The sequence below is a fragment of the Borostomias antarcticus genome (genome assembly GCF_949987555.1).
Source record: "Borostomias antarcticus genome assembly, chromosome: 7".
Lineage (NCBI taxonomy): Eukaryota > Metazoa > Chordata > Actinopteri > Stomiiformes > Stomiidae > Borostomias > Borostomias antarcticus.
In genome coordinates, this window is record NC_140240.1 from 526128 (window position 1) to 539267 (window position 13140).

Here is a 13140-nt window from a genome sequence, read left to right on the forward strand (position 1 = left end):
GGTCTAGTGTGTGAACTGTAGGAGGTCTAGTGTGTGAACTGTAGAGAGTCTAGTGTGTGAACTGTAGGGGACTAGTGTGTGAACTGTAGAGGGTCTAGTGTGTGAACTGTAGGGGTCTAGTGTGTGAACTGTAGGGGTCTAGTGTGTGAACTGTAGGGGTCTAGTGTGTGAACTGTAGGGGTCTAGTGTGTGAACTGTAGGGGTCTAGTGTGTGAACTGTAGGGGACTAGTGTGTGAACTGTAGGGGTCTAGTGTGTGAACTGTAGGGGTCTAGTGTGTGAACTGTAGGGGTCTAGTGTGTGAACTGTAGGGGACTAGTGTGTGAACTGTAGGCGTCTAGTGTGTGAACTGTAGGGGACTAGTGTGTGAACTGTAGGGGACTAGTGTGTGTACTGTAGGGGACTAGTGTGTGAACTGTAGGGGACTAGTGTGTGAACTGTAGGGGTCTAGTGTGTGACATGTAGGGGTCTAGTGTGTGAACTGTAGGGGACTAGTGTGTGAACTGTAGGGGTCTAGTGTGTGAACTGTAGGGGACTAGTGTGTGAACTGTAGGGGACTAGTGTGTGAACTGTAGAGGGACTAGTGTGTGAACTGTAGGGGACTAGTGTGTGAACTGTAGAGGGACTAGTGTGTGAACTGTAGGGGACTAGTGTGTGAACTGTAGTGGGTCTAGTGTGTGAACTGTAGAGGGACTAGTGTGTGAACTGTAGAGGGTCTAGTGTGTGAACTTCAGGGGTCTAGTGTGTAGGGGTCTAGTGTGTGAACTGTAGGGGACTAGTGTGTGAACTATAGGGGGTCTAGTGTGTGAACTGTAGGGGTCTAGTGTGTAGGGGTCTAGTGTGTGAACTGTAGGCGTCTAGTGTGTGAACTGTAGGGGACTAGTGTGTGAACTGTAGGGGTCTAGTGTGTGAACTGTAGGGGACTAGTGTGTGAACTGTAGGGGTCTAGTGTGTGAACTGTAGGGGTCTAGTGTGTGAACTGTAGAGGGTCTAGTGTGTGAACTGTAGGGGTCTAGTGTGTGAACTGTAGGGGACTAGTGTGTGAACTGTAGGGGTCTAGTGTGTGAACTGTAGGGGTCTAGTGTGTGAACTGTAGGGGGTCTAGTGTGTGAACTGTAGGGGTCTAGTGTGTGAACTGTAGGGGTCTAGTGGGTGAACTGTAGGGGGTCTAGTGTGTGAACTGTAGAGGTCTAGTGTGTGAACTGTAGGGGTCTAGTGGGTGAACTGTAGGGGTCTAGTGTGTGAACTGTAGGGGACTAGTATGTGAACTGTAGGGGACTAGTGTGTGAACTGTAGAGGGTCTAGTGTGTGAACTGTAGGGGACTAGTGTGTGAACTGTAGGGGACTAGTGTGTGAACTGTAGGGGACTAGTGTGTGAACTGTAGGGGTCTAGTGTGTGAACTGTAGGAGGTCTAGTGTGTGAACTGTAGAGGGTCTAGTGTGTGAACTGTAGGGGTCTAGTGTGTGAACTGTAGGGGACTAGTGTGTGAACTGTAGGGGTCTAGTGTGTGAACTGTAGGGGACTAGTGTGTGAACTGTAGGAGGTCTAGTGTGTGAACTGTAGGGGACTAGTGTGTGAACTGTAGGGGTCTAGTGTGTGAACTGTAGGGGACTAGTGTGTGAACTGTAGGGGTCTAGTGTGTGAACTGTAGGGGACTAGTGTGTGAACTGTAGGGGTCTAGTGTGTGAACTGTAGGGGACTAGTGTGTGAACTGTAGGGGTCTAGTGTGTGAACTGTAGGGGGTCTAGTGTGTGAACTGTAGGGGGTCTAGTGTGTGAACTGTAGGGGTCTAGTGTGTGAACTGTAGGGGACTAGTGTGTGACCTGTAGGGGACTAGTGTGTGAACTGTAGGGGACTAGTGTGTGAACTGTAGGGGTCTAGTGTGTGAACTGTAGAGGTCTAGTGTGTGAACTGTAGGGGTCTAGTGTGTGAACTGTAGGAGTCTAGTGTGTGAACTGTAGGGGACTAGTGTGTGAACTGTAGGGGACTAGTGTGTGAACTGTAGGGGTCTAGTGTGTGAACTGTAGGAGTCTAGTGTGTGAACTGTAGGGGACTAGTGTGTGAACTGTAGGGGTCTAGTGTGTGAACTGTAGGGGACTAGTGTGCTGGGCAGTGAGGAGAAGATGTCTTCCTTTCTTTAGAGTCGCACTGAAATGAAAAAAGCATTCTGTCCCATTTTGGTTCACATAATTGGTCATAGTGTTCACCTATTCAACAATGTATGCCAAAAAAAAAAAAAAAATTCTACTTTTGTTGTAATCTTATATCAAAGTATATAATTTCTTACTTCCTGGAAAATGGTAGGTCACGTGCAATGACGACAACAAGTACTATAGCGGCTATCCAGTGCCGGCTATATGTGGTGCATGCTAGGCTAGGTCATGACGCGTACCGCAGGCTAAATGAATGAATGTCCAAACTTTACCTTTACGCTTTGTCCATTTTAATTACACCGGTGAAAGGGTATTACATCCGTGCAAACATATTAGTTAGGTAACCTAAAACCATGTCACTGCCACACTACATGTTTGGTCAAAAACTGTTGTTCCCAGCATGCACACCTGGCTCAATTACCCATGAGTGTTAAATAGCCTATCATATCCAGGGTTCAACTGCGCCCCCTGCTGCCCCCAAGTGGTATAACACAATATAACCCAACATTTGGCTCTTACACTGATCTTGTGGTTAACAAGCGGTATAGAGGCATGCTAGAATGCTTATTCTGAGTGGTATTTTCAGCAAATATACTCAAAGACATGTTTTGCGTCCCCCAAAGACTTATATTAAATTGTTGAAAATTAGCATAATAGGACACCTGTAACTACAGCGTACAGCGAATACAACGTAATACAGCAATACAGAGTATTCGTTTAAAACCATACAAATAGCAATAACAATTTATCAAACAGGAAAATAACAAACTAAACCAAAATTGGGGAGGGGGAGGGAAACCTAATGGATTTCTCTGATAATAATACTCAAACTGAGCTCATCTGATATAATGAACAGTACACTAATCTTAACCAAAATATGAACATATAAACTAAATCTCAACCAAAAATACCATCAACTCCTAAATCATATTATATCTACATACAGTCACATAGATCATAATTAATGAGGGCATCTGTTGTTCTCCAGTAATGGACACAGACCCATTTTCAGAAGCTTTTATTTGTATTTTCACACACACACACACACACACACACACACACACACACACACACACACACACACACACACACACACACACCTGCTGATGGACCTCAGATTCCCATCATAGTCTGAAAGAAGTAGAAGTACAAACAGCGTTAGATGACAATGAATCAGTGCAGCAGACGTGCTGAAATGGTAAATGGTAAATGGTAAATGGTAAATGGACTGCACTTATATAGCGCTTTTCCACCTTAGCGGCACTCAAAGCGCTTTACAATGGCCTCTCATTCACACACACATTCACACACCAATGGCGGTAGCTGCCATGCAAGGTGCTAACCTGCTCATTGGGAGCAATTTGGGGTTAGGTGTCTTGCTCAAGGACACTTTGACATGTGGACAGTTGGAGCCGGGATTCGAACCGCTGACCCTTCGATCACTGAACGACCCGCTCTACCAACTGAGCTACAGCCGCCCCTCTATTCTCGTTACCTCATCAATCCACTCGTTGAAGTCGGACACTCTGGTGAAGACCGTGGGCTTCTTGGGGTAGTTGCAGCCCAGGCCAGAGACGAAGCTGGCGATGCCGTGGACCTCCCACCCCCCCTCAGCGCTCCTGCAGTTCAGGGGGCCCCCAGAATCCCCCTGGGACGGGACAGAGCGTGTGCAGAACACTAGCCTATCAGAAGTCTGTCCTATCAACTGTGTTGCCTGCCTATGCAGTCATGTGGCGTTCAAGCAGGGCCAGGCTTATCTACAGGCAGAACACATGCTGCTTTTTTCTTTTGCTTTTTTTTGAGCCACTAGTAATAGTTAGCATTAAATCAGTAACAGGTAATAAAACCACAGCAAAGTTGATGCAAATTTGAGTGAGCATTATGAAATTATGGGCTTTTTTGTCACCTCACTCCTATCCAGACAGGCCTAATTTGGCTCTTTTTCAGATATTAGGATAGGTCTAAAGAATAGCCCAAAAAACATATTTCCCACAAAACTAAAGTTCCACAACCATCCATCTCATTAATGGGACACATAGGGGATATGAAAAAGCATGGTTGTGTTTTGTTCTAACTCAGGTAGGGGTACCTCAAAATCTGAGTGTTGGTTCCATTAGTAAAAATGTACACCCCGTTATCATACCCATGAACCAATGAATGTTATTTAATTGCACTGCCTATATCAAGAACAGTGTAACCCATGATTGGATGGGATATGTACATGTAGATGAGGATCAAATTGATATGATTGACAGACTGCTGCACTATGGATATAAATGGCCAGTTTGGAAACCTTTCAATGTCTATCTACATACTGTACCAAGGACTGGAATGAGGAACTGATTAGTGCTGATGAGATACTGTAAAAACAAGCAATGACAAGAACTCCTGTACTGGTTATATATGGCAATTAAACTGTATATTTTTCTAATCTTCCATTTTATGGCCATCATATGCAAAAATCATCCCCATTATCCTATGTTCCCCTGCCTCACATATTCCCTTTAAAACGACAGTTCACTCAAATATTTAGTTTTTCCACTTTCTCAATCACATCAAAATGGCTACTCACGTTGCATCCGCCCACAACCCCATCCCCTCCAGCGCACATCATGGACCTGCGGATGGACACGCCCCACCAGTCGTTCTGAGTGCAGGTGTCATGGTCGACCACGGGCATCAGCGCCTGCTGCAGAGTGTCTGAGCTAGGGCCTCCAGCTGAGAGAGCACACACACATAGGATCACCAAAAACAAGACAAGACAACGCCGTCAATAAGATCTGTAGTGAGTTCATTATATATCCAACACATAAATGAGCTACCCTTGGCCCGGACAGACACCGACAGGGTCGGATTTTTAATAAATGTACGTTTTGGCTCATTCTAACGTCAAATACTGCCAGCCAATAGAAATACTGCTCTGAACAGAACTCCGCCCCCAGTGTTCCGGCTGCCGACTATAGAATTATCCAGCCTGCTCATCAGCTGCAAGGACCTGCAGCCACGCCCAAAATTAGTGCAGCTGCCCCAATACAAAGGGGGGAGGGGCATATAATAGACTAATGTCCAATTTCAAGACTAGCAGATATGTTGATTGGACGGGCTGAGCTGGAGTGATGGCACAATGTACAGTGGTATTGAGTTGATGCTCCAACGGGTATCAGAACTAGTTTAATATAAATGTTAATGTGAATATTGATATAAATGTTAAGAGCAGCCGTGTGACGTACTGTAGAGGCGTCCCCAGCCGGTGATGTAGCAGGGGTAGTTGTGTGTGAGGATGGCGCCAGGGGCAGGAACACAGGCCAGCTGGACCTGGGCGCTCTGGGTCACATGCTCGGAGAGCTTGATCATGGCGATGTCATTACTGGAGAGAAGAGGCAGAGAGGGGGAGGTGAAGGTTGTACGGTACATTCATAGTTCCAAGTAGATGTAACTTTACGAATATAAGAATTCTAAATTCAGTTCACCTTAACATTTTATACCAATTTTACTGCTAAATGATTAACTACATGTAGATCTAAAATAAGGAAGGTTTTTGTTGCGATGGTTATGCATTAAGCATTTCCCTTAATCATTAACCAATCATTTGTATACACTGAGGAAAAACTGAACCACACTTCTTTCCAAGTCTTAAGAAGATGGGATTCTCCCCAAGATGGGATTCTCCCCAAAGCAAAGTATCACTTGCTTCTTCTTAATCCAGGTCTTAATCCAGGTCTTAATCCAGGTCTTAATCCAGGTCTTAATCCAGGTCTTAATCCAGGTCTTACCCGATGGCCAGCAGCACAGGGTTGTAGTGTCTGTGTATAATGATCTTGGTAGGGTAGTAGGCCTTGGCAGAGGCCTCCGCCATCTTCAGGTTGTGTTTCCCAACAACCACACGGTAGTTCAGCTTCATGCTAGGTAGTGTGACAGTGACACAGACATTCTTTACTTCATATGAAACTTTAGACAGTGTTTTGTTTTTATCATAATCTTTTTTGTTTTACAACGTGTGTGTGTGATAGCGTGTTGTCTTTCTCAATGTCAGGCAGCTCCAGGGTGTGTGTTATTCTATGTTGTGTCGTGACACCGTCGCCGGGGATGGCGGGAATACACTCTGTGAGTGTGTGATGTGGCCAGTAGCCTACAGTATCCATAACAGGACATCCTCACACCTTAGAGTGAAAGGCATTGTCGTTCCTCTGCTAAAATCCTTCAGTTAAAAGTAATTTTGTCAGTTCTCATGTCTCACAGAAAATGGAAATGTAGCCTAGTTTAGACTAAAATCCTTCAGTTGTTGGGCAAAAGTTGTCAAATCTCAGGTCTCCTATCAAACTGTCTCAGACCAAATTACTTCAGACCAAATGGCCTTGCACAAAAATACCTCACACCAAACTTAAAAACTAAAGTTAGCCTAGTCTAGTCTCACCTAGCGAGCTAACTTTGGATATTTTATTTTTATAAAGATGGACAAGCTAGCAACAGCTAGCTAACGTTAGCTAACCACGTGCATGCCCTTCTGATTTTGGTTTAAATTTACACTGGAGAGCTATACACAATATATAGATCTGATGTTTACCTATCTCTGCAGCTAACTATGAGTCTTAGCAGACAAGCTAATCCAGCACAAATTACTTGCATAAAATTCACGAGAATGAGACAGGGGGGAGTATCTACATTACTAAAATGATGCATTCAATATTAAACTTTTTGACCAACAACTGATGGGTTTTAGTCTGAGGAATGATGCTGTTTACTCTATACAGGTCTCTGTAGGTCTGAGTAATGTCCTATTATGGACACCGTATAAAGCAAGGCGTTGTCTTACTCAATGCAGTGAGCAGCAGTCATGACCCAGTTGGTGGCGATGAGGGATCCTCCGCAAGTGTGTCTAAACACATTATCCCTCTTATACTGCAGAGAAATCTAGAGCAGCAGATAAAGAAGAATGAATCTTCTACTCACAGCCATAAGATACTGAGAGACATCACTACTGTGAATGAATACATCCTCTACTCACAACCAGAAGAACCACTTCTGTGAATGAACATCCTCTACTCACAACCATAAGAACCCCTACTGTGTACAGAACATGTATCTTACTGATAGTACTGTATTGATCCCCAAGGGGAAATGACTGTTACAGCAGCATTATATAAGAAGTGCAATCAAGATTAAGGGTGCGTTCCATTCCAGAACATAAACCTCCCTCCTGTGCCCTTGTGGTGCAAGCGTTTTCCATAACCGTTACCGTACCTGCCAAGGCCAGCTGTGGGGGCGGGCATCCACTCCGTTCACCACTCTGGTGGCGTCAGGCTCGATGGACGGGGCTCCACATGCAGACGCTGGAGGTGACACATAATACAGTAATACAAGCTTATTCATTGTGTTGTAATATACTACTACTACTACTACTACTACTACTACTACTACTACTACTACTACTACTGCTACTACTAATAATAATAATAGTATTGTATTGTTTATTGTGTAGTAAAAGTATTTGTATAGCACCTTTCATACAAAAAATGCAACTCAAAGTGCTTTACAACAGAGAATGAAGAGTGCTTCACATACAAATAGACATAAAATAAACAAAAATCAGGAAAAATAAAATCAAACAATAAAAAGATTAGGATACAAAATCACATAAAATACAACATAAAAATACATACAATTTTAAAAGCTAACATTATAGCACACTATTCTACAAGTGCGTTTTGTAAGTACTAACATGGAATGGAATGATTATTTTGCCCAGATATTGAATTTATAAAGATTATGTTGGTTTATTGGAACACCATTACTACAATGTAAAAGTTATTTTGTTAGGTGCATGGTTGACACATCTGACAAGGTTGAAGGGAATCTGTGAAATACTTTACCACCAGCGACGAGAGCCAAGATCAGGACAATTGAAGCCATGTTACTGCTGTCAGGAGAGGCAGCCAAAAACTGCCTTTATACAGTCGAGCACTTTCTTATCGGAGACTGATAAGTGTGATTCATCCGTTTGGTCCAGTCACAAGAAATGGATCACTTATGTACGACTGTTCCAACGGCGGCACAAATAAAAAATAAATCATTTTATTAATCTATTTGTAGCAATTATTCTACCCCCCATCCCTCGAGAGGCATTGCCTTTTGCCAGACTGTAAATTAGAATTTGTTCTTAGTGGCTTTGCCTGTTTAAATGAATGTTAAATTAAATTAAATAGTAATATTGGTGAATTAATCAGACTTTTATTTAGCCACAATCACAGTTATTCAAATAGTCAGTAGCACAATCATTACAATAAAGTATATATGTACTGTATCTTTGGTTAAACTGTGAAAATAGGTCAAAAGTGTTCTTGAAGACATGTTCTTTCCATTCTCGTGTTTCATGACCGAACGTTCAGGGTTAAACATTGACTACGTGGACATGGACAGGTTTTGGGAAAGAGCCAGGTGTTCAGAATGGCAGGTGTTAAGAAATAAAGGCCTCTGTGTTGGTTTGTGTCTCAGTTGTTCTGTTGAACAGCACAGGGAAGAAGATGACTTTTGGGGTATACTGCAGGCCACTCTGGAATAAAAACAAGTCAGCTAAATTGCATATCCCCCGTCTCTCAATATCTAATATTATTGTAAGTCGCTTTGGATAAAAGTGTCTGCTAAATGAGTGTAATGTCATCTCCAGTCATGTTTCTGACTCAGCGAGGTCCCGAGTGGTTCACAGGACGATCACGCTCTGAGCACAGAGGGGGGAGCAGCCCAGACACACTGGTGCGACAAGGTCAAAAGATATCCATACTCACTAGGTTACTAGATATCCATACTCACTATGTTACTAGATATCCATACTCACTAGGTTACTAGATATCCATACTCACTAGTTTACTAGATATCCATACTCACTAGGTCACTAGATATCCATACTCACTAGGGTTTTTAAATAAGGTTCACCAGAGTCATTTCTGACCTCCCCCCGCCTGTAGGGACCCCCCCCCCCCCCCCCCCCAGACCATGAGGGGGGCCTCGGACACATGAGGGGCGGGTCTGAAAGACTCAGTTAACCGGGCCACGTTACAGACAAGCTCACACCTCAGACGATAACCAAGGCAAGGGGTTCAGAGGTTCAGGGGTTCACACATAACCCCAGCTGGGCTGAATCTCACCGACCTGAGAGCGGATGATCCAACCCTCCCCCTCCGGGGTCTCATAACCCTAACCCTAACCCTAACCCTAACCCTAACCCTAACCCTAACCCACGACCTGAGCGACTAAAGAATCGACCAGTCGACTTAATGGAGTCAGCCCTATAAATCTCTCAATTAACAAATAAGATTCAAATCTGTACTAATGAGAGGAGTTTCACTAGCCAGACATGGCCTATCAAACAGTTACAGTAGGTCCCTTCTTTCTGGATACAGAGCAATAACTAATAACTGTCTAAAAACTCAATATTCATAATAATCAATATAAGTGCAAAGCAGTTCAAAAGCATTCCATGGCTTGAACAGCTGTTCCGCATTTCCACCACGATTACCATCTTCTCAAGGAAATCATGACAAATAGTGTGTTGATCCATACTAGATTTCAACAGCAGAATACTCAGAGTAGTAATTTTTGCTGGTCATGGAAGGTTTCCTCAGCAAAACAAGTATCTTAAGAGTGCAGAGCTGATCTGTGCCATGCCTGTGCCAAAATATGTGCATCTGCATATCGATGTACTTGGGTTCAGATGTAATACTGGGAAAATGATTCATGTTTACAATATGGGAGGGACTGATGTTAAAGCTCCTCAAACTTTTGCATCTGGAGAAATGTTTCTGTCTGAAAACGACAAACCGGAGACATTCTGACGAAAGAGAATGAGGTGTTTCCACCAAGAATGTTTTATTGATCAAGCAAAACATGTAATAGTTCAAAATTGTATTGATAGCAGTTGATTAAATGAAAATGAACAAAACTGTCTTTAACATAGTTTATTAGCATGTTCTAATAATTCAGGTGTCACCATTATATGCATTGGTATTATAAAACTTACAAGCTGAGCATTTTATTTGTAATAGTCGAATCAGCTCTTACATGACAGAGTCAATCAAATCAAAAAAGCAGTTTTTACTGTTAGTGTATACAGTATATACTATATATATATTATACTGTAAGTAGTTTAGAACTTAAAGTGTGGGTGGATGCATCATTCTTTTTGAGTAAACTTATATTTGGTTATGCACACTTCTCACAGACATGTTTGAGTTTCGATCTCACATCCTGATTAGAACCAGATCTTGTTTCTCACCCCGTCACTGCGGCTTTGGCATGAAACACTTCCTGATAACACAGCTGAGATGACAGTAACCTTCACAGCACATGATGATGAAAATGATGAAGAGTAGGATGAGGACGAGATAGCAGATGATGATGATGGTGATGATGATGATGATGATGATGATGATGATGATGATGATGATGATGATGATGACGATGATGATGATGACGACGACGACGATGACGATGACGATGATGATGATGATGATGATGACGATGATGACGACGACGACGACGACGATGATGATGATGATGATGATGATGATGATGAGGACGATGGTGGTGGTTGATGATGATCCACAATACTTGTGGAGTGCTCATGGGTTTGGTCTATCTGTGTGTGTATGTGTGTGTGTGTGTGTGTGTGTGCGTGTGTGTGTGTGTGTGTGTGCATGTGTGTGTGCGTGCGTGTGTGCGTACGTGTCTTTCAGGTGTGGGAACATCCAGTCCTTCGCTGATCCACAAGTGAGCAGGAGACTCAGTTGATGGACAGCACACCATGTCGCTCCACAGCTTGCAGGAAGTAGTAGTAGAGGAGTTAACCAACCTTGGCTCCACTCGACTTGGCTCGACTTTTGCTGGCCTGCAGCCACGCACAAAAATAGAAAATATTTGACACTTGCATCTTCAAGCCAGAAGAGGGCGCCAGCGACTACCTTGTGGCAGCGTCCTGAGGTCATCATAGTGTGACGTTCCTTCCTGGTCTGCTGAGTTGTGGATCCAGGCCAGGCTGGCTTTTACATCTCTGCTTCTTTCAACAGATTAAACAAATGACAAAACAGAGGAAGACGTTTGAAAGTGGGGAGATAAAACAACACCCTATTGGTCATGTGCCTGTTCTCTCTCTCTGGCTGGGATCTCCCCATCTGTCTCTCTACCTGCTATCTCCTCACCTGTCTCTCTACCTGCTATCTCCTCACCTGTCTCTCTACATGGTATCTCCTCACCTGTCTCTCTACCTGCTATCTCCTCACCTGTCTCTCTACCTGCTATCTCCTCACCTGTCTCTCTACATGGTATCTCCTCACCTGTCTCTCTACCTGCTATCTCCTCACCTGTCTCTCTACCTGCTATCTCCTCACCTGTCTCTCTACCTGCTATCTCCTCACCTGTCTCTCTACCTGCTATCTCCTCACCTGTCTCTCTACCTGCTATCTCCTCACCTGTCTCTCTACCTGCTATCTCCTCACCCCTATATATATATACTCTTGTTTCTGCATATGCACCTGCCTGCTACTGTGTTAAGACCACCTGGCTGCTATCATTTACACATACCAGCCTGGAGCTGGACTCCCAACCACACACACACACACACACACACACACACACACACACACACACACACACACACACACACACACACACACACACACACGCCTGCCTGGAGCTGCACTCCCAACCACACACACACACACACACACACACACACACACACACACACACACGCCTGCCTGGAGCTGCACTCCCAACCACACTGACAAGAGAACATATTGTCAACTGATCTCAATTGTGTGTGTGTGAGTGTGTGTGTACAGTGTGTGTGTGTGTGTGTGTGTGTGTGTGTGTGTGTTGTGGCTGCCTGGGGCCCATAAACAGAGTAGTGGGGTATTAGGCTGGGGTATTAGGCTGGGTCGTGTTGCTCTCTCTAAGCCCTACTGCACCTCTGGACACCTGTTAATCCAGCTCTGAGTCACGGCGTGGTCCTCCTGTCCCTGCTAGCTTCCACATGCTAAATGGACTGCACTTATATAGCGCCTTTCCACCTTAACGGCACTCAAAGCGCTTTACAATGACCTCTCATTCACCCATTCACACACACATTCACACACCAATGGCGGCAGCTGCCATGCAAGGTGCTAGTCTGCTCATTGGGAGCAATTTGGGGTTAGGTGTCTCGCTCAAGGACACTTCGACATGTGGACAGTCGGCGCTGGGATTCGAACCACTGACCCTTCGATCACTGAACGACCCGCTCTACCAACTGAGCTACAGTCGCCCCACATGGTGTGTCTCCTTCACCCTTGATGGAAGGGTTTAAGAGTTCAGGTGTTGGATGCGGGTTGCAGCTTCTTCTGGGGGTTGGGGTTACAGAGCACGGTGGGGTGCAGAGGCCTTGTACAGGCATGGCAGTCAGATCAGTGGGAGCTTGTCTTTAAAATGCATGTCAATGGGATGAGTCAAATCTTTGTGTTGCTAATGTTTTCTTGTAATTTATTACCCAGGCGTGTCCCAGCATTGACAGGGACGTCCAAGGTAAACCAAGTAATCTGGTAGCAACATGTTTCCTATGACTTCAAGCTAATGGTTAGTGTCTGTATTATAAACACACACACGCACGCACGCACGCACACACACACACACACAGTGCGCACACAGGAACACTTCAATTTGACCATGTTTGACGAAGCGTCTCAATTTTACAGATAAGCGAGATTAGCCTAATTTAATTGTAAATCCCTTTATGGAATATAAATACCTTTATCTCTTTCTCGCTCTCAAACCGACAGACACACACACACACACACACACACAGTGCTTCTTCATACAGTATATAACTGCTCCCAGCCTCTCAGCTGTGTCCACCCTTCTGTCCCTGATTCAAACCATCCCACCCGGAGCCAGATGACTACAGGCTACTCACTACTGCCAGTAAAGCCATTTAGATAAGTGATATTAATGACAAACAATT

At 44.2% G+C, this 13140-nt stretch overlaps 1 protein-coding gene across 1 annotated transcript; it reads right to left on the reverse strand.

Annotated features, from left to right (window-relative positions):
* Positions 1-3621: 3621 nt before the first annotated feature.
* On the reverse strand, positions 3622-8063 carry LOC311311243 (chymotrypsin-like elastase family member 2A; the record flags this gene model as incomplete). Its single annotated transcript, XM_084440924.1, has 7 exons — positions 3622-3801; positions 4726-4871; positions 5384-5520; positions 5927-6055; positions 6967-7064; positions 7395-7483; positions 8024-8063. 7 exons carry the CDS (start codon positions 8061-8063, stop codon positions 3622-3624), a joined length of 819 nt encoding a protein of 272 aa, XP_084297050.1.
* Between the last annotated feature and the right edge of the window lie 5077 nt (positions 8064-13140).